The 22728-nt window shown below is 41.5% G+C and overlaps 1 protein-coding gene across 5 annotated transcripts; it reads right to left on the bottom strand.

Annotated features, from left to right (window-relative positions):
* Positions 1–823: 823 nt before the first annotated feature.
* On the bottom strand, positions 824–22153 carry zc3h11a (zinc finger CCCH-type containing 11A). Of its 5 annotated transcripts, none has more exons than XM_046310154.1 (19): positions 22037–22144; positions 21278–21324; positions 19962–20032; positions 17607–17727; positions 17369–17488; positions 16838–16961; positions 16437–16628; positions 15991–16080; positions 9352–9432; positions 9140–9247; positions 8942–9016; positions 8464–8562; positions 4820–4882; positions 4115–4642; positions 3915–3982; positions 3238–3811; positions 2952–3121; positions 2227–2411; positions 824–2108 (listed from the first exon to the last, which is right to left on the bottom strand). In XM_046310154.1, exons 4-19 carry the CDS (start codon positions 17658–17660, stop codon positions 1880–1882), a joined length of 2760 nt encoding a protein of 919 aa, XP_046166110.1. In that variant the 5' UTR covers positions 17661–17727; positions 19962–20032; positions 21278–21324; positions 22037–22144; the 3' UTR covers positions 824–1879. The 5 variants fall into 5 exon arrangements, with proteins under 5 accessions (XP_046166110.1, XP_046166109.1, XP_046166108.1 ...); XM_046310153.1 differs by having other exon boundaries at positions 19962–20553; positions 22037–22133; XM_046310152.1 differs by having other exon boundaries at positions 19962–20516; positions 22037–22130.
* Positions 22154–22728: the final 575 nt, after the last annotated feature.

The raw sequence follows: 22728 nt of genomic DNA, 5'->3' as shown, positions 1-22728 counted from the left end.
TTCTCAAACCGCTCAGGGAATCCTAGCTATTCCATATATTTTAACTATTCCACAGCTAGCACACCGGATTCTAATAGTCAATCAGTCAAACCCTTGAGTTTGTTCAATGCTCCAACAAAATTGTGAAATGTCTGGGGTGTCCCCAAGGAGAGGTTTGACAACCACCGACATAATGAACTGAAACATGACCTCCACGGCACTCAGTTTTCCAAATATAGCTGTAAAGGAAACACGTTCTCAGTAAGATCAACATGTCTTTGAATGTCTTCTATTTGTGGGACATCTGGAATAAACAGTCTGGATGAAAGCGCATCTTCATAAAAGCATTTTTATTTAGTTTCAACACCCTTTAGAGATTTAGATCATGAATATCAGGACAGGCCCAAGCAGGTACAGATACACAAACAGGCTCTTCACTCCAGATCGTAAAACTGATCAGCATATATAATCTGATCACAGTCAACATGGAACAGGAGGTACTCAAACAACGAAATGTCACATGCTAGCAGAGAAAAATGGAAATTGTCTGTTGAATTATAACATTGTGTATGAACAGTACAAATAGGTTCAAACTCAGACAGCAAATAAGTACTCCCTGAGAAGCTGCTTTTCACATTAAGAGCAAAAAAACATTTGTAACAAAAGTTAAATAGCGAACAGGCTGGATGTTGAACAGTGAAAGGAGTAATGTTTCATTTTCAACTGTTTTGAGTGGGTCATGGTCAGATAAATTGGATAGGTTAAAATGTGGTCCGAACATATTTCTTTGGACCAAAAATACACGGCGCAGAAACAGAGGAACATGGTGGGTGTATTTTTTTTAAAATTGACATTTCAGTGAGTTAGCTTCTGTAAGGCAAAACTAACAGCCAAAAAGGGTACACACCTTAATTTCATACTTCAAACCATCGTTCCATGCTTATTCAATTAACCTCAAATGCAACTTAGTCCGTTCCAACAGTTCCACATTTACAGTGATCAGTCCAAAACTAGGAGAACAAAAACTTTGTACATTAGTTTGAGTCAGTAGATGTGGGACATGACAGATACAGGAGGCAAAGCAGGTTAACTATTTTAAGTGCAGTAGAATGTGTAGTTACTGTTACTCCATTTAAAGCAGTCTAGGCATACACAGTACACAAATTCATTCTTTCTGCAACAATGATTTAACATCCATAGGTGACAGGCAAAACATGCTTTTGTCCTTACAATGCAAGATGGGGAATTACCGGAGGATGTTAGACTTTTTTTATTTATGTAATTCTCCAACCAAACGGTTGCTTTTTCATGTTCTCTTTCGGGACAAAGAAAAGGGCATAAAAGGAAAATGAACAAAGATAGAATTCTTACGAGTATATCACTAGCACTGTAAATCAAATAATAATAAAAGGTGCAGAAATTAAAACACATGAAGGATGGTTTCTCCAGGACACAAAAAGGTAATCATGAATTAAAAAGAGTAAAAACAACACCATCTAAAACACAAAATACAATGTGTTTTAATTAAAGAAAAATAAAATAAGCCCACCAGTCCCCTCTGACATATTGTAGCAACCTTAGTCTACTCCGATGACATGGGTTGATAGACAGTGGTGGTTGGGAATCAGTAACAAATACATATATCCTCCCCAAATCAATGAAGACATCTGTCAAATCAACCCTCTATGGCAGTGATAGGTGATACCCAGCCAGTTGCGCTGGTAATAGGTTGACGTTCAACTGGTGTTTAGTTCTGGTGATCATTTGAAATTATATTGGTGTTGATGAATGTAGGAGTTACTGTAGGTCAAGGGTCGGTCAGGGGTCGTGAACAGGGTATCAGGTGACATTAACATAGGCGTTGGTCAAGGGTCACGTACGGGGTATCAGGTAGGCCAGTCTAGCTGTCAATCATCTCAGACAGCTCCAGCAGGTAGTCATCCTCTCCCTTGCCTGGATCCAGCTCCAAGTCATCGTCCAGACGGTCATCTGTGAACTCGTTCATCAACTCGTCGAATTCGTCCATGGCGGAGGTTGAGGAACTAGCGGAAGGGGCTGTTGCGGCCGAGCGAGACATCGCAGCGCTGGGCCGCCGGGGCTTGGGCTGGATGGGTGTATTCACCACAGAGCTAGAGAGGAGAACAGAGTTTAAGCTCATTTAGCCATTGATGTTTGGCTTTTTGCTAGGTTTAACCATATGACAGTATACGGGTGAGTTGTAACCGCAGAGCAGTTTGCCAGTGTTACCTCTGTGGGACTATGCAGGTCTCTGGGGCTGCTGTGGTGATGGCTGGGCTATGTTGGTTGACAGGGACTGCTTGGAACTCCTCTCTCAGGGGGCTGGAGCTGAGGCCAGGGCCCGGGATGGTGGGGGGTCTCCTGGAGACCACAGGGCTTATCTGCGCCTTCACACTGGAGGAAGTAGAGGACACCTGGAGAGAACACAAAGTTAACACAGGTTACAATAACAGTGGTTGTTCAAAGTACATTTCCATAACATCACAAAAGGAAACCCTACTATGCTGAGAGAGCAACTTACTCTGTTTCACTTCGGAATTTGACGAAATTGGACAATCGGCTACTTTTGACCAATTAATTTAACGTGGTTACAGGGTTAATTATGCATGGTTACAGGCTTAAAACAGAAACAAAGGAGTTTAGGTATTTATTCAGAGTGGTTAAGGTTAGGGCTATGGTTTAGGGAAAGCATAAAACTAAATTAATCAAGTCCTCTCCCTGCTTGCTGGACAATTTTGAATTGTTGAGGTGCAGTGGTCTGAGCAGAGCACTCTGGTTCTGAACATTGTGAGTTTGAGCACAGTGTGTGTATAAATATATATATATATATATATGCATTTTGTTGTGAGCGTTGACGACTGGATATATATTGACATTCTCAGGACCTTTTCAAACATCCAAAATCGACGTGTGTTTCTAGTGACCAGCCTGAGAGAGTGAGCTTTGAGACATACCCCTCTCCGTTTGCAGGGCAGTTCCTGCAGTGGCTCCTCCTGCACTGCATAGGTGCTATTGAGGGGTTTGACTGCAGCGACAGCAGATCTAGCTGATGTTCTCTTCTGGCCTGGTTTCACCTGGGCAGCCAGCTTCATAACAGAAGGCCTCACGTTCAGCTTGGGCCTCACTGCAACAACAGCACACAGGATGTCAGACTAATACTTTGGAGTTGATCTTTGCATAGGCTTTCTAGATAAGTGTAGAAAAGAGCTTGCGAGAGGATTTCTCTCTGGAGGCATATACCTTTAGCTTCAGTAGCTTGCCCTGGGGACTTCTTCTGGGCTCCATCCTGAGCCTTCTCAACCGGCGAACCTTTCACAGAGGGCCCAGGGGAGGCCGCTGCTGCGGCAGCTTGCTTTGGGGGACTGGCACCGCCTGGGGAGCCTCTCTTCCTCTTGCCTGGGGCAGTGCTGGAACTCCTGGGGCTGAGTGAGGGGGCGTCTGCCTCTGCCTGCCTCAGTGGAGACCCCTGCTGGGGGGAGGTGGCGCAGGGCAAAGGAGAGGCAGCCTTGGGTTTGAGGGTGATGCGCTGGCGAACGGGGGCTTTGGGTGCCTGGGCAGGTGCCTCCAGGGTGATTGAGGGGGGAGAGGCGGCGGCAGGGGTGCTCACACACACCCTCTTCTCCCGCTGGAGGGCGGGGCCTGTGGCCTGTTTTGGGTCTGCCTCGGCAGAGCCCTCTGGTTGGCTGGTGGACGAGGCCTGCTCTTCCTGCAGCTGTTGCCTGCGGAGCCTCTTCTCACGCATGATCTCCTCAAAGGTCTTCACCTTCACACTGTCACCAGACACAGCATCACTCCTACCGTTAGCAGGGCTCGCCTAAGGACCAGAGGAATAGTGACATTCAGTGACTAACAGAGCTGATTGAGTATAACTACATATTTGGATGTACAGTATTCATACAGAAGGACACAATTCTTACCTCAGTAGCAACAGAAGACTCCCTCTTCTCGGTCACCTCAGATATCTTCTGGGTGGTAGTGCTGGCAGCTGTCAGGACAACAAAAGAATGTCTTAGAATTATACAAGACACTGCAGCTAGTTGGGTCAAGCCACCTTACAACGTAAATTACTATGAGAAATTCTAAAAGGTTTATATCAAATCAATAATAAACTCCTTACCAGAAGAAGCTGCTTTGTTGATGCGCAGTCCCAGAGGCTTCTTGGTGCCTCCCTCTCCAGAGGCTGAGCCTGGGATTTTTCCGTTGGACACCTGTCCGCGGGCCTGCATCTTGGCTGCCTTCTCCCTGCGGATCTCCTCCAGGGTCTTTACCTGGACTCCACCACCAGGAGGTGTGCCCCGGCTGGGCATGGCTGGCTCAGTGGGTCCCTGGGCCTGGGAGTTCCCTGGAGATGCTTCCATAGCCTCCTGCTTGGCCTTTCTGAGGCTGGGGCCTTGCTGCTGGTCCTCCTCCAGCTTTCTCTTGGCGTGGAGGATCTCAGAGAAGGTCTTCACGTGGAGGCTGACTGCAGGTTTGCCAGTGGTGCCTCTCTTTGGGGCCTTGCTGGTACTGGTGGTATCAGGAGTTGAAGGTAGAGGGTGGTCACCCAGAGCTTGTCCTTGGGACTTAGCCAACTTCTCCCCCCTGATTTCCTCCAGGGTTTTGATGCGGATTATTTCCGGTGCTGTATTCTTACTGTTGCTCTCAGCTGAGGGAGAGGTTAGAGATTAAAATACAAACAATAATACGTTTCATTCAACATTTACAAACAACAATAATTGTATACTGTTAAAAGATACCCATTTCTAATGAAGATTGTACGAGCCACCCAAAGCACTTTTTGAAAGACATTTGTTAATTGTGAGAGGCAAGTTAATGATTTTACCTGATTCAGAGGCAGTAGTGGGTTCAACAGGTAATCCCAATCTATCCCTGACAGGTTTCAGAGCTAAGGGTTGAAAAAACAAACAAATGAATTCAAATTATTAATGACAATTACTTTAAACACCACTTTTACTTTAGTATCTAACAATTATGCATCTCCTGTGGTACAGATGGTCCTAGAGGGAATCTAACGTGGATTCCTTTGTTCCAGAACAGACACCTGATTCTGCATAACCACTAATCAGGGACTTAAACCAATGATGGTATTCAATTAACGCCCTGGGCATGCCCCAGGTGAACCTGGTTAGTGTTGATTGCATTCAATTTGGAAGCAGGCTGCCTCCCAGGTGTGAGCCAGGGGTGTAATCATTAGTTCAAACAGTAAAACAAGTTTGTTGGACAAATTCAGGTAGGTCCCTCCCCATTTAGTTTGCTTCCATTTAAAAAACATTTTGCAACAGAATTGGCATAATGAATACACCCCAGGTGCCCCGTTCTAAAAGTGACCTAGGTTGAAGGGGCACTGCCCCTAAAAAACAACTAATCCCTTTGAAAATGGCATCAATAGAGTCAAACATTTAATCTCATCTCAAAATTGACTACAAAGTGTAAATGGGATGATTTGTCAGTCTCACAGTAAGGTAAGGTTGGGTTTGAATTACAATTACGTCAACAATTCATGGCCCCCTTTGCCAAGCTCCACATACAAATCGCCCCTTCACCTACCTTCATTGAATGGGACTCTGTTGTTTCATCGCCCCTAGCACGTTAAAAGGATTACTGCCGTTTGAGAATGAATAGCCCTATACAGATTGACTATGGCGCTCCAGTTTGCATGCCCTGCTGAAGGACCCTAGTACCATACCATGCGGAATAAGTGGTTGAAGCTTGTTGGTCCCCAATGATGGTGAGTATAATGCTAGCTAGACCATACTGCTGGTTATGTATATTTTGACAATCATTATCATCGCTAGCATAGCTGACGTTACCTAGCTAGCTACCTAGCCAGAAACAGACTAGACCTTCATTACATTCTCTCTAGTCAGAACGTAGCTATGCCACGACCAGAACAGTGCGGAGCTGGCGTGAGATATGACTTGGGAAAATGGGCCTCAATTCAGGTACAGGAGATGGCAGCGTACTCTTAATTATCCCATTACCCGAACTGACAAATCAAGAAGCTTGAAAGACTGCTAGTTTTTGTCAGCATGCTAGGCTAGCTAATGCTTTAACAGGCCATTGGATTCAACAACAGTTCTGGTAGCTACTCGCCTCAATGCTAGACGTCACATTTTAATGGAATCCAATGGGGTGCTATAGCATTATCTAGCCTGGCATGCTGACAAAGCTCGTAGAAAAACCTTTGTCATGATTGTGATGTTGCCAGATTAACTTTAGATGCACTAAATTCAGCCAGCTAACTAAGATTGAGGGGACCACAGTATTTCAGCTAGCTAACATCAATAAAATTTGATTTGAAGCATTGCTATTTTTTGACAAACTTAGTCATATAATGGCAACATTGCCATTTCTCTCAAGTAAATTTGACATATGGCAAAGTTGTTTCCTACTAACTATTTGCCCACTTTAGCAATTGTCATCATATTTCTATGCCACTTTAAATTAGTGGAATTTATACTAAACAGTCAGCCTCTGAGGTGCAGGGCACAAAAATTAATTGAATGCAGCTATGGCTAATACAATATTTTCTTGTATTAAATCATTATAGTGAATAAATTGCATATAGGCTGCGATTTATTTAGAATTAAATAAACAAAAAGCCTCAGTCTTCAGTGCCTTTGAATTCACTTTTAGAAACACGTTTAGCCAGTCTGTGGTTTCAGGCTCATGGGAGAGCAGTCCAGCAGTGGAGAATAACATCTCCGCCGTTGCAGCGCTACTGGGAATGCTAGAAATCCTTCTGGACACTCTTGCCAGGCTGGGCAGGGATGCAGAATTGTAAAAAAAAAAATGTATAGGTAGGCCTGAAGGTTTTTAGGCAAATTAACCCTATCGAATCAGAAAGCTCCTTGAAAGGAAATGATATGTCAGGCCTAATGAGCCAAAATCCAGAATAGCCTTTTGTATAGATAATAGAATGAAAATGAATGCAAGAGATCAGATTTTTTTTTTTTTCTACAATGACACAGCTAGCAAAACACCTCGTTACTTTCTGTTAACACTTTAGTATGCTTTTGGGATTTGGGTCTTTTCAGATTGCACAATGATTTTTTTAGTGGTGGACACTACATCACCACACTCCCTCTCTTGCTTTTGGTCCTCACCTTGACTTAGTACCTGTATGTTTAATCACTTCCTTTATGAAAATATTTAGCAAACTCCATGCCAATAGCTATAGCAGCACACAAGTAGCCTACAAATACATACTGGGACGGGCATGCCCTGAGCTCCTGAAGTGAGCACCACTGGAACTCTCCAGTCAAATTGGGCACGCTCTGCTCCAGCTGCGCTCACATACTCTGGTCCAGGGCATAACCTAGCCCAGTGGAACCAGCCTGATCACTGTGTTAGGTAGGTTTAGTCTGACCTGTTCAGACTTCAACATAGTATATGTTTGTGCATCAGATACCACCTATCTCTGCCATTGGTAATAGAACATTCAAAGCTTCCGCCGGCATTTCCCCATACATCTGCTTGTAGTTATTTAACTCAACCTGGAGGAAGTTTGTTTGTTGTGATTGAGTGGGAGGAAACAGCTGAAGGCAAGGTTCTGACAGTTCTGTGTGACGTAGTGGTGGCAAAGACACATCAAACAATATGGTTGGCTTCTGTCATGGCCCCTAGCATTTCTATAGGAGCAAGTCAAAAAACGAGGCCAAATCAGCGTGTGCAGTTCACCTTTAAGTGTGTGGAGTAATGAATAGGATTCTTTTCACACGCAAGTGATTGCTTTTGTTTAAAACACTATCTGCCTTCCAAATGAAAACTAGACTGAACAAAAATAAACGCAACATGTAGGTACCATGTTTCATAAGCTGAAATAAAAGATCCCAGAAATGCTCCATATGCAAAAATATTTTTTTTCTTTCTAAAATGTTGAGTATTTCTGTCTTTGTGCTCTCCAAGGCAGCTTCCATTGCAGTCATGTGAAATCAATAAATTAGGGCCTAATTTATTTATTTTTAACTGACCGATTTCCTTCTATGAACTAACTCAGTAAAATCTTAGAAATTGTTGAATGTTGTTTATTTTTATTCAGTATAGTTGGAAAAGTCTAACATGTTTTATAGGAAAGAGTTGTTTCTGAACAATACGACAGACTGGCACAGATTCCCGTTCCATTCGAGCAGGCAGTGTGCCTCCCTCGCTGGTTTCGCTTGGTCATGTGATGAGCCATAGCCTGGTTCAAACCCAGTTCCATCTTAATGTAACTCAATTAGTACAACCAGGGTCATTTTCATCAGGCACAGAAGACAAACCGGGAGGGACCACTAATACCTGTCCAATAAACGCTCATTTTAGTTTTCCATTGCCAAAAATGTCTAAATGTTTTGTGCAGCAAACAAAGAACAAAGGCTAACATGCCATTTCAATTATATTTTCTAAATTAAAAACTAGTATTCCTGATAGTCTGAGGTAAATCAATTCATTGGGGATATTTGATTGTCATTTCCCTTCGCATACCTTTCTGAGGCGGCAGGTCCGTTTCACCCTCGTCCATTTTCCTCCCGAGGCGCTCGGCCAGACAGCGTTTCATTGGCAGGTCACCCCCGGCAGGAACTTCTAAAAGGTCAGAGATCATGGAAGCTTAGTGTTGGTGACCAATGGTACCACCAATAATGAGTAATTTTGTAGTTAATTTAACACTGTACATCTACCTCTAACAATTATTATTATTATTATTTGGGGGTGCTTACATTTTTCCACTTAGACTTGACAAATATGTCATGGAAATGTGTTTTTTTGCATATCCCAACTGGGGTCACAGCCAGCATCAATTGAGGTTAAGTGCCTTGCTCAGGGGCACAGCGACAGATTTTTCACCTTGTCGGCTCCGGTATTCGAACCGGCAACATTTTGGTTACTGGCCCGACACTAACCTCGAGGCTTCCATTGACTTCCTTACATTTTATAGATAAACAAGATAATTGAAAACATTTACCTTTGACTGTTATTCTCTTCCCAAGCCTGTCCGCAACATTGCGTCTCACAGTCTCTTCACCAAAGACCACAGTGTCTGAGGGGGCAGCAAGTGTGTGTTCATATGTACTTGTGCGATTCACTTCAACAACATACAATCTGGGATCTTGTGTTAATCTATACACAAGGCTCAGTTAGATCAGTGTTCAATGACTCTTACCATCCTTGGCTGTAAAGAGAGATGGCCGGATGAAGGATCTCATGTTCTCCTTCTCTCCGCTGGCACCATTGTTCCGCTGATCTGAGCCCTGACCAGGAACTGGATAACCTGACAAAGTACAGTTGATAAACTCACACCTCATCATTTACAGCATAATAACACAAAAGGCAATAGTAAATGTATTTGGGAGGTAAGAGGAAAGATGAACTCACCAGCTCTCCTCATACTGGCTTTCAGCGCTTTCCTCAGTCTGATCTCCTCCAAGGTTCTGACACCAAAGTCCAGCGAATCATCTGTGCCAAAGAAACACTGTTAGCCAATCAGTCATAGGGGCCGCTCAAAGGACATGGGGTCACTCCAGTCTCCTTTTCACCTCATTTAACACCTGATTTACTTAACAAAAGGAACGCCTCAATATGTGGTCCAGGTACAGTGCCTTCAGATTGTATTCACACCCCTTGACTTTTCCCACATGTTGTCTTACATCCTGAATTTAAAATAGATTAATTCAGGGTTCGTACAGACAGTGGCAAGTCAAATTCAAGGTCTTAAGTACCCTTTTAAAGCAGTAATATTTATTTTCAAAGACCATTAATTTGGCCAGGTCGCAGTTGTAAATGAGAACTTTGTAATAGTTAATATTATGCAATTGTTTCTAGTCGCCACCAGATGGCAGTATATAGCTACAACCCCGTGAAAAAATGAACTTCGTATTCATCACTACCTTGCAAGTTCTATTCAATAATACATTGTTTCACCACTTATTTAATACATATGAGTGTTAGCACTAATAAGAGAATTGGGACATGTCCACTGGTGAACACACTTCCTATTTGCATTACTAGACAATTCCAGCTTAATTTAGACTTTATAATTGGGCATTTGGGAAGATACTACTTAACTTCTTGGTGACAGGGGGCAGTATTGAGTAGCTTGGATGAATAAGGTGCCCAGAGTAAACTGCCTGCTACTCTGTCCCAGATGCTAATATATGCATATTAGTAGTATTGGATAGAAAACACTGAAGTTTCTAAAACTGTTTGAATGATGTCTGAGTATAACAGAACTCATATGGCAGGAGAAAACCTGAGACAAATCCAACCAGGAAGTGGGAAATCTGAGGTTTGTAGTTTCATTTAAGTGATTGCCTACCCAATATGCTGTGTCTATGGGACCAGATTGCAGTTCAAGGCATCCAGCAGATGTCAAGTCTTTAGAAAGTTGATTGAGGCTTCTATTGTGGAAGGATGTCAAATAAGAGCTGTATCAACAACTGGATTAGGCTGAGGCAAATCAGTTGTTTTCTGCGCGTTCCTTTTTCCTGGAATATTATTGAAGATTTATTATAAAAAGATCCTAAGGATTGGTTGTAAACATCTACAAACTAATGTAACTCTTGACTTTGTCTGGATTTTGCGCTCACGCATTGTGCCTTTGGAATAGTGAACTAAAGGAGGAATTTGAACAAATATGGACATAATCGAACATTTCTTGTGGGAATCCTGGGAGTTAATTCCGACGAAGATCAGCAAAGGTAAGTGAAGATTTATAATGCTATTTATGACTTGTTGACTCCACAATTTGGCTGGTAACTGTATGGCTTGCTTTTGTGGCTGAACGCGGTTCGCAGATTATTGAATATTGTGCTTTTGCCATAAAGCTTTTTTGAAATCTGACACAGCGCTTGCATTAACAAGTTTATCTTTAATTATATGTAAAACATGTATCTTTCAGTTTATGATGAGTATTTCTGTTATTTGACATGGCTCTCTGCAAACATTCTCCAGATGTTTGAGGCATTTCTGAACACTGAGCCAATGTAAACTGAGGTTTTTGGATATGAACTTGATCGAACAAAACATGCATGTATTGAGTCCTGGGAGTGTCATCTGATGATCGTCAAAGGTTAGTGATTCATTTTACCTATTTCTGCTTTGTGAGACACCTCTTTGGTTGGAAAATGGCTGAATGCTTTCTGTGACTAGTTGCTGACCTAACATAATGACATGTTCTGCTTTTGTCAAATCCTTTTTGAAATCGGACACTGTGGTTGGATTAACGAGAAGTGTAAAATACTTGTATGGTTGAGGAATTTTAATTGAGATTTGTTGTTTTGAATTTGGCACCCTGCAATTTAACTGGCTGTTGGTGAGGTGGGACGCTAGTGTCTCGAACGATCCCAGAGAGGTTAATAGCATCTTGCTTCCGACTGACAGCTTTGGTGCCGCAGAGAAGGGCGGGTGGGTTTTTGAAGCACTAATAATTCAAGCATCAATGTAATGTATTCTATATGCAATTGTTTCTAGTTACCACCAGACAACAGTACATCTCCACAGCCTCAAAAATAACTGACTATTCATTACCTTAAACCTTCTACTCAATAATACGTGTTTCACTACATAGCGTAAGTGGTAAGTCATTACTGATGATGTTGACTGATTTCCTTATGAATTGTAAATCTTTCAAAAATCTTTGAAATAGTTGCATGTTTCATTTATATTTTTGTTCAGTGTACATAATATTAAATTTCTCTATATTTAAAATGTATTTTACTTCAAAATTTTAGGTCCCACAGGCTTTCCCAACACATGACATGAATGTGAATTGACAGTATAAAATGCCCTTAGTTTACTCTAAAATGTATTCAATATCCATTTGAAGAAAAACAAGTTATTTGTGTGTTTGATAAGATTAGAGATTCTATCAGGGGACTCTATTTAAATTTTAGGGGACCCCACATGGGTCCTGGACCGCAGGTTTGGGAACCCCTGTACTTCCCTGCTTGCTTCAATGCGGCCTCACTCACCACTGTCTTTAACTAATCTCTATAAAATACATTTTTATGAGAACTTCTAGTAACCCATCTTTTGATTATAGCTAGCTTAATTTCAGTCAAATGCTGCTTGCTGCTGCCAAGGTCAGGCTCCATTCAACGTTAGCTTCTAACTTCATCCTTTTAGCAAGCTAGCTACCTACAGTGGGGCAAAAAAGTATTTAGTCAGCCATCAATTGTGCAAGTTCTCCCACTTCAAAAGATGAGGCCTGTAATTTATCATAGGTATACTTCAACTATGACAGACAAAATGAGGAAAAGAAATCCAGGAAATCACATTGTAGGATTTTTAATTAAATTATTTGCAAATTATGGTGGAAAATAAGTATTTGGTCACCTACAAACAAGCTAGATTTCTGGCTCTCACAGACCTTTAAGAGGCTCCTCTGTCCTCCACTCGTTATCAGTATAAAAGACACCTGTCCACAACCTAAAACAGTCACACTCCAAACTCCACTATGGCCAAGACCAAAGAGCTGTCTAAGGACACCAGAACCAAATTGTAGACCTGCACCAGGCTGGGATGACTGCATCTGCAATAGGTAAGCAGCTTGGTTTGAAGAAATCAACTGTGGGAGCAATTATTAGGAAATGGAAGACATACAAGACCACTGATAATCTCCCTCGATCTGGGGCTCCACGTAAGATCTCACCCCGTGGGGTCAAAATGATCACAAGAACGGTGAGCAAAAATCCCAGAACCACACGGGGGGGCCTAGTGAATGACCCGCAGAGAGCTGGGACCAAAGTAACAAAGCCTACCATCAGTAACACACTACGCCGCCAGGGACTCAAATCCTGCAGTGCCAGACGTGTCCCCCTGCTTAAGCCAGTACATGTCCAGGCCCGTCTGAAGTTTGCTAGAGAGCATTTGGATGATCCAGAAGAAGATTGGGAGAATGTCATATGGTCAGATGAAACCAAAATATAACTTTTTGGTAAAAACTCAACTCGTCGTGTTTGGAGGACAAAGAATGCTGAGTTGCATCCAAAGAACACCATACCTACTGTGAAGCATGGGGGTGTTTTTCTGCAAAGGGACCAGGACAACTGATCCGTGTAAAGGAAAGAATGAATGGGGCCATGTATCGTGAGATTGAGTGAAAACCTTCCATCAGCAAGGGCATTGAAGATGAAACGTAGCTGGGTCTTTCAGCATGACAATGATCCCAAACACACCGCCCGGGCAACGAAGGAATGGCTTCGTAAGAAGCATTAAGGTCCTGGAGTGGCCTAGCCAGTCTCCAGACTTACAGAAAACGTTTGACCTCTGTCATTGCCAACAAAGGGTATAAAAGTATTGAGAAACTTTTGTTATTGACCAAATACTTATTTTCCACCATAATTTGCAAATAAATTAATCTTACAATGTAATTTTCTGGATTTTTTCCCCTCATTTTGTCTGTCATAGTTGAAGTGTACATATGATCAAAATTACAGGCCTCATATTTTCAAGTGGGAGAACTTGCACAATTGGTGGCTGACAATACTTTTTTGCCCCACTGTAGCTAATAGCCAGAGCCCTTGAACTACATTGAAATTGGACTTAAATATAAGCAACTATTTGCCAGTTGTATACTCATTCTACGACTGAATCTACATTTGCCAGGCATTTTAGCTATCGATGTGACATTTGGAAGCACTTAGTCAGTTCTGCACCTGGCTGGCTAAGTGGCAGTGTTGGTGGAATGAGCGAGTTTGCCTGGCAACCAGAGAGCAAAACACGTTTAAAAAAAACATCTGCAGTCTGCCTGGAAATTATCTTGCAAGACCAATATTTTTCATTAAACAGGTCTGTTCTCTCACTTTAATTCAAGTACTAACTTGAAAATGTGATTTAAGGTATTCCAGTACTTAATTTCAGAGCGTCAAAATTAAGTACCGCAAGCACCTTGTGCGAACCAAGTGTGTTCATGTGGCTCTTCATGGCCAACTGAAAAAATATATAAAACGCAACATGTAAAGTGTTGGTCCGTGTTATGAGATGTAAGAAAGTGAAACACGTGAGAAAATACAACTAAGTAGTCTGCCTGGAAATTAATTTGTAAGACCAATACAGAGATGAGGTGGTCATTCTAAAACCATGTTAAACCATATTATTGACAGTGAGTGAGTCCATGTCCACATAACACTCAATAATGTCAAAGTGGAATAATGTTTTCATTAAAATAATTACACTAATTATTTAAATAAAGCTGATTTGGTCTTGAGTCATTAAATATACAACCCCTTATGGGAAGCCTAAATAAGTTAAGGAGTAAAAATGTACTTAACGATACATAAGAAGTTGCATGGACTATGTGCAATAATAGGATTTAACATGGTTTTTAAATGACTACCTCATCTCTGTACCCCACAACAGTGAATTTCAAAAACCGATTTAACCAAACACCTTGCAAACAGTTGTTGGAGAGGAAGAAATCCACTCAAGGATTTCACCATGAGGCCAATGGTGACACAGTTAGTTTACTGTGATAGGGGAAAACTAAGGTTGGATCAACAACATTGAATTTACTCCACAATTCTAACCTAATTGACAGAGTGAAAAGGAAGCCTGTATAGACAAAAACATGCATCCTGTTTACAAGGTACTAACATAATACTGCTAATACTAAAAAAATGGCAAAACAATTCACTTGTTGTCCTGAATACACCATGTTATGTTTGGGGCAAATCCAATACAAAACATTAGAGTACCACTCTCCATATTTTCAAGCATAGTTTTTGGCGGCATCTTGTTATGGGTATGCTTTTAATCGTTAAGGACTGTGGAGTTTCAGGATAAAAAATAAAACAGAATGGAGCTAAGCATAGGCATAATCTTAAAGGAAAAACTGATCCAGTCTGCTTTCCACCAGACACTGGGAGATTAATTCACCTTTCACCAGAACAATAACTTAAAACACAAAGCCAAATCTACACTGTAGTTGCTTACCAAGACAGTGAATGTTCCTGACTAGCCAAGTTACAGTTTTGCCTTAAACCTACCTGAAAACCTATGGCAAGACCTGAAACTTGTTATCTAGTAAAAATCAATTTGACAGAACTTGAAGAATTTTGAAAATAAAAATGGGTAAATGTTGCACAATCTAGGTGTGGAAATCTCTTAGACTTGCCCAGAAAAACTAAACTCTTATCGCTGCCAAAGGTGCTTCTACAAAGTACTGACTCAGGGGTGTGAATACTTATGTAAATGAGATCTGTATTTTATTTTCAATGCATTTGCAAACAAATATGGCGTATTGTGAGTAGATGGGTGAGAATCTATTTAATCGATTTTGAATTCAGGATGTAACAAAATGTGGAATAAATCAAGGGGTATGAATACTTTGAAGGCACTGTATGTCATGACATAGAACAAGTGGTGGGATGGGCCTTTCCTCTTGTTCTCTATTGCTCCTTAATTGTTTTTCTTTTTATTATATAACTTAGGCAAGTCAGTTAGGAACAAATTCTTATTTACAATGACTGCCTATCCCGGCCAAACCCTAATGACGCAGGGCCAATTGTGCACCTCACTTTGAGACTCCCAATCATGGCCGGTTGTGATACATCCTGGAATCGAACCAGGATCTGTAGTGATGCCTCTAGCACTGAGATGCAGTGCCTTAGACCGTTGCGCCACTTGGGAGCCCTTAAGAGGGAGGCCAATGACATACCGGATTCCCACCAGAACAACTCCTTGAATGCCCAACTCTTTGAAGTTAACAAAAAATACTACTTTACTCAAAACATTTTTATTACACCTTAGTATGTGTACTTTAATGAATTTATACTTGGGATATCGCTTTTCAACAGTAAAAATAAAAATAGCTGGCGGATGTCTTTTAAAGGGATTGTTCCATTCGAAGGTCTTTCAATTACAACACTGTTTTGTCAATGAAGCACTGAAAAGCGAAGCCGTCAACTAAAGTTTGAGCCTACCCTTGTAGCGTTTGAAACAAAATCTGTGTTAAAACAGGCGTTGTTTAAGATGTTAATCTATTCTATGTGTACTGTGTCTTTGTCCTCTTCTTACCTGAGGTGGAGCCCACGGCCATCTTCCTGGGAGAGAGCACTCTGGATCCGTCTGAGCCAGACCTGCTGTCCTCCCCCTCTGACAACTGATCTGCACGCACACACAAAAAATACCCTTTTAAAAATGGTATTTCTCAAATTATTCTGGAAAAAAACTATTGTACCGTACCCAAAAATATCCATATCATTTTCACCTAGCACTTTAATCACCTTAAAGGTCTGCTCCACTGTCTCTGCCCAACTGCCCCTTTAAGAGCTCCTTTCTGTGACTGCGCTGTCTATCTTTCCATTGCCGAGCTCATTCTTGCCCTACGGACTACATGCTGTTCAAATTTGATATTGCTTTTTATTGTTTCTTTCTACATTGTTTGCTTTTCCTTTCTAGTGATAATGTGTGTAAAGTGTGTTGTGACCTTTGTAAATTGCACTTTAAATAAACTTGATGACGTTTCTCACCATCTTCATCCTCATCTTCGTCATCTGCCGGGTTAATAACCACAGGCGGGTGAGTGGGGCTGGGAACGTTCTCCTGAGTCTCAGCCTTAATGACCCCACGGAGCTGAGGATTGGCTGGGCTGGGGATGGGGACAGGAGGCAAAGAATCCTCATGAGGCTCCTCCTCTTCTTTCAGGGCCGAACCTGAGTGACAAGACAATCAAGCTCAGAAACTATGGATAAACTCTGGTTCTGGTGAAAAATAGGTTCATAAGTGAATCCAAATATGTTATTTATCTGCTGATACACAACCATGTCAAGTGAAAATCATGTCAATAATGTCTTTATCTCCTAAAGATCAGTAAGCTAATGGTGGCTTGGTCAGGATCGGCCTCTTCAGAGCGACTACTCACTTTTGTTGGGCGGTACGTATTGGCCGTCTATTAAGCGTGATTTCTCATGGTGGAAGGCACAGTGCGGCTTCTGGCAGCCAGCAGGCTGGTTCTCCCAGTAACAAGCAATTTCCTTCCTGTTTTTCTGTAAGAGGGGAAGAGAGCAGGTCAGAAAATATAGCATAATGTCTTGCAACATATGAGTCTTTATGAAAGCTCAATTTAAAAAACAAAGTGAAATTCATCCCTAAAAAGCTATGACCGATTGCCTCAAAATGGCCAGGTGAAAAACTAGGGAATATGGTATTACTGCAAGGAGACCCCAAAAAAGATGTAAATGTCCCCCCGACAAGTCCAGAAGCACAGAACCCCTGACCCAGGTTAAGAGAGGGTATTTCTCTACACTTCCATAATGGCAACTCAAGACACACACAGCCTTGAGTATGCAAAGCATTAAGGGGATATTCCTGAAATACATTTTTGGTTTGTTTGACAAAATTGAGGCAAGAATGAGCAAAAATGGTCGACTGAAAAAGAGAGCACTATCCTAACCTTGATCTCCATGTGGCGGAACTTGCAGACCTGTCGGAAACAGCGGCTCTCCTGCCACAGGCTGCAAACGACCTCACTGCCCATTGCGGCTTCACAGTGTCTGAAGGGGCAACCGTCACCCTGCACCAGGAGACAAAAATACAACCATGTTAATACTTACTTCTGAGAGCTGCATTTACACCACAAACACAGCAACACAGAAAATGCTACAGTGCTAGTTTCTCTTTATGACCCATACCTTAGCGCAGTTGGAGTAGTAAAAGAAATAGCAGTCATCTCCATGGTTAGTCATGTTCAGGATGGTGGACTGGATTCACGTCCGGGATGTTCTCTTCAGGGCCAACAGGACTCTCCCTAGGCTGGCAACAGTGAAACAGAAGCCATGGTCATTTCTCTGCCATTAGTGGACTTGATTGCTTCACTGTGGTGGCAACAGAACTCCAGAGTTTAATTTTAATTTCTTTGAGGACTATGGTGACATACAGGTAACTGACTAAATAAAGGAAACACCAACATAAGTGTGCCTTAATTAATAGGGTGTTGGTCCACCACGAGCCGCCGGAACAGCGTCAATGCTACTTGGCATAGATTCTACAAGTGTCTGGAACTCTACTGGGGGGATAAAACGCCACTCTTCCACAAGGAATTCCATCATTTGGTGTTTTGTTGATGGTGGTTAGTGCTGAGCGATTAACCAAACTTTTTTTTAAAAGCACGAATAGACTGACATCGGTTCAATTATTTGAATTCCACTTCGTTACATATTTTTCTTCCTGTGAGCTCAATGGGCAGTTCTTGTCAAGATAAATCAGATGAGGCCTGAACTATGCGATGTAGAAGGGAGTTGTAGTTTCCAGTAGGCCAGCATTCTACATAGTCTAGCTCAGAAAACATGGTAATTAACTACAATGATCATAATCCATTGTGCGCTCACTTAAACCCAGAAATCTGCTCCTTTTATTCTCTGTTCCCAACGCACTAGACGACCAGTCCTTACTGCCTTTAGCTGTACCCTCATCCTACTCCTCCTCTGGTGATATAGAGGTTAACTCAGGCCCTGCAGACCCCAGTACCACACCTATTCCCCCAGGGACTATCATTGTTGACTTCTGTAACCGTAAAATCATGTTAACATCAGAAGCCTCCTCCCTAAGTTTGTTTTATTCACTGCTTTAGCACACTCCGCCAACCCTGATGTGTTAGCCATGTCTGAATCCTGGCCTAGGAAGGTCATCAAATTCTGAAGTCTACATCCCCAACTACAACATTTACCACCAAGATAGAACTGCTAAAGGGGGAGGGTTGCAATCTACTGCAGAGATCCAGGTCTGTGCCCAAACAGTTTGAGCTTCTACTTCTCAAAATCCACCTTTCCAAAAATAAGTCTCTCACTGTTGCCGCTTGCTATAGACCCCCCTAAGCCCCCAGTTGTGCCCTGGACTCCATACGCAAATTGATTGCCCCTTATTTATCTTCAGAGATCGTACTGTCAGGTGACCTAAACTGGGATATGCTTAACATCCCAGCCGTCCTACAATCTAAGCTAGATGCTCCCAATCTCCCACAAATGATCAAGGAGCCTACCAGGTACAACACCAAAACCGTAAACACGGGCACCCTCATAGATATCATCCTGACCAACCTGCCCTTAAAATACACCTCTGCCGTCTTCAACCAGGATCTCAGCGATCACTGCCTCGTTGCCTGGGTCCGTAATGGGTCCGCGGTCAAGCAACCACCCAGCATCACTGTCAAATGCTCCCTAAAACACTTAAACTCATTCTTTCCTTACAGTTCTCTGCTGCCAATGACTGGAACAAATTGCAAAAATCACTGAAGCTGGAGACTGATATCTCCCTCACTAAATTCAAGCATCAGCTGTCAGAGCAGCTTACAGATCACTGCACCTGTACACAGCCAATCTGTAAATAGCCCACCCAACTACGTCATTCCCCAAATTGGTATTTATTTTTGCATCCCAGTATCTCTACTTGCACATCATCATATGCACATCTATCACTCCAGTGTTAATGCTAAATTGTAATTACTTCACCACTACGGCTTATTTATTGTCTTACCTCCCTAATCTTACTACATTTGCACACACTGTATTTGGATTTTTCATTGTGTTTTCCCCCCCCATTGTGTTATTGACTGTACATTTGTTTATCCCATGTGTAACTCTGTGCTGTTGTTTTTGTCGCACTGCTTTGCTTTATCTTTTCTAGGTCGCAGTTGTAAATTATAACTTGTTCTCAACTGGCCTACCTGGTTAAAAAAAAAAAAAATTGGGGTGGGATCCGGTGACTGACACAAACACACCCTTTAAACCCTACGCTCCTTTGAGACCCCCTTTCAAAGTCACAGCTCTTTTCTTCTAGCCACGGTAGCCAAAATCATGGACAACTGGCCCTAACCATGATGTGATGCTAATTGCTTAATTCATTCAGGAACCAGGCCTGTGTAGAAGCACCTGCTTTCAATATATTTTGTATCACCCATTTACTCAAATGTCCACGACAGGAATATGACCCAGCGTAAAAGTTGCAGAGAAACTAAACTCTGCTTGAAAGGGTTGTGGGGCTAAACTCACCTGTAGTGGCTAAGAAGATTCCTCCTTTCCTCACACACTTCTGATAGGGTGTCTCCGTGGCAACAAAGGTCCTGAAGGAACACTTGATCCGTGAGATAAAAGGAAAAAGGGATTGTCCAGAGACACTCGTCGTCTTATGACCTCCCTTATGACTCCTTCCAGCCAGACTGCTAAGCATTACAGATGGATGGTGCAAGAACGTCCATTCTTTTGTAGATTATTTTTTGTTAATGGGGGGAATAATGTGAGATAGAAGCGAATCCAAAAAGACAGCCAGAGGAAAAAAGGAGAGGTTTTGAAAGAGAAAAAAAAATGGGGTGAAGAGAGGGGGGGGAGAAAAATCTTCGACTTCTTCTTAAACTTGATGGCATAAAGGATGCTGTAGAAAAATATAAGTAAGGGTTGGGCTTCTAGGGATTCCAGCAGGCAAAAAGTTGAGTGGAAAAAAAGTGGTGGGAATTTTGCATAAAATCTTCTGGGAATCTACTTTCTTTATAATGAACTCTATCCCACATCCAAAGATCTTCAGGAACGGACAAGAAGCTGCTTCTTAACCTATATTTAAATAAAACAAAAACACTCCCCTGGAGAACTGAATAGAAATTGGTTAGAGTACAGGACAGAGAAAGACTTGCACACAAACACAGTATCTGAACTGCAGTTTCTCACCAAATTTTAACAACATCAAGAGAGAAAATGTATAACATGACAAGGATGTGCCAACACCATCCACAATAGCGTATGATTAACCATTGTTTCCCAACTCCGGTCCTGGAGTATCCCCAACAGCACACATTTTTGTTGTAGCCCCTGACAAAAACATCTGTTCCAACTTAGCAATGGCTGGATGATTAGTTGACAAGTAATATCAGGTGTGCTTGTCCAGGGCAACAACATAAATATGTACTGTTGGAGAAGAGTTGGGAAACATTGTAGAGCATGAGTCAAACTGAATTTGACTATAACAGACTACACAACTGGGTATTGTGTAATCCATTATTGGGAGCTCAATCAGCTCATACTACTTGATATGTTCAATTATCAACCCATTGCTTCAATTTTATGTATTTCATTTGGAATAATAAAATGTTAAACTGTATGTAGTTTGTAACATTTGACACATCTGTCCAGAGGCCCCCAGAACATCTTGTTAACTTGGAGAGCCTCGATGTAGGTTTGCAATTTCGATGAGTAACATACCGCACAATCCAGGACAAACATTTCGAATAATGTAATTAGGTAATTAAACAGCTAAAAAACAAGTTATTTAAACCGTAAAATTATAAAACATTAAATATATTGGCAAGACGAATTACCAGAATTACTGGGCGAATGCGATTTTCATCTTCATACGTGGTAGTTACTGAAAACACAAAATGCATTGCAACATTTAGATAGCTAACGTTACTCATGTTATATAGGACTGATTTAGAAAAATAACGTCCCAGATTACGATACACGCGTTTGTAACTTTTGCCCCACATCAAAATACAAAATAACTAACGTTAGCTTAGGTAACTAGAAACAAATCTTTCTGGTTGTATTTATATTGGCGTGTGTATTATGTAAATTGTTATTCACATTCAGGGTTCCCTGACATAAGACTCCATGATCAAATAATGGCTGAATAAACTCCAAAGCCAAGTTACCTGGCTAACGTTAACTAGTTACAGTAACAGTTAACTAAACACTAGAAACAGTCACTTACTATTTTAGATACCTTATTGCAAATTAAATATCTAACCGTCCTTAGCTAGCTAACGTTAAACTCAGTCACCGTTATGTCATTGGCAAAATGAACTGGGTGGTAATTGTATTCAACAAACGTTAGCTAGTTACCAGCTATGTATAGACTCTGGTTACAAGGCCTCGATGCTAGCAACTAATATTATACTTCTTGGCCTAGCCAAACTCTGTGGCCTGGTTGATAGCGACGAGGCTCGAGCTAAGTCGTTGTTGCTAACATTAGCTAACTCGGACGTTTTTACACCTCGCTTCCAAGTAACGATCTACCCTTAAATAGTAATGCAATGACATCAAGACAAAACAATGATTTAATAAAGCGAGTTAGTTACCAGTATTACAAAAAAGGTTAAAATGTTTGTCCCACTACAAGAGAACAACACGTCCGCCGGGTTCCTTGCTGCGCAGCACTGGAGCCTGGAACAAAATGGCGACGACTCACACAAAGAATAGACATAGAAAATCAATGCTAGATCAGAGATGAACGATTCAAAGTGAACTTTTTGGAGCTTTAAGACATAACTATAACGCACGTGCCTATTTTAATATACGATCTCAAACTTTATGGATTTAAAAAAATAAGCTGACTTATTTTAAGTTGACTTATTTTTTTATCCATAAAGTCTGAGATCTCATTAGAAAATGCATGCACATTCTATTGACTTTTTGTCTATGGTCAATAGTCACCAAAGATAAAAGGGAAATCAGTATCTTCAACGTCATGTACTGTATATTACGTCACGATGTATGTCAGTCTACCTGCTAGTTGAACAATTCAAAGTGAACTTGTTAGACCTTTACAGACATAACTATCACATGTGTATTTTAATAACAATTATATGTTATCATGTTTATGTATAAACTAACTTTTTTCTCCATAAACTCTGAGATCTTATTGGAAAATGCATGTGCATTCTATTTCACTTTTTGTCTATGGTCAATAGTCACCACAGACAAAAGGGGATAACAGTATCTTGTCACTTACTGCATTGTCACAATTTATGCCCCCCAAATGTATTTGATT

The sequence above is a fragment of the Oncorhynchus gorbuscha genome, linkage group LG18, assembly GCF_021184085.1.
Source record: "Oncorhynchus gorbuscha isolate QuinsamMale2020 ecotype Even-year linkage group LG18, OgorEven_v1.0, whole genome shotgun sequence".
NCBI classification, from domain to species: Eukaryota; Metazoa; Chordata; class Actinopteri; order Salmoniformes; family Salmonidae; genus Oncorhynchus; species Oncorhynchus gorbuscha.
Note: the sequence above shows the minus strand (reverse complement) of the source record. Positions and strands in the feature narration are given on the sequence as shown.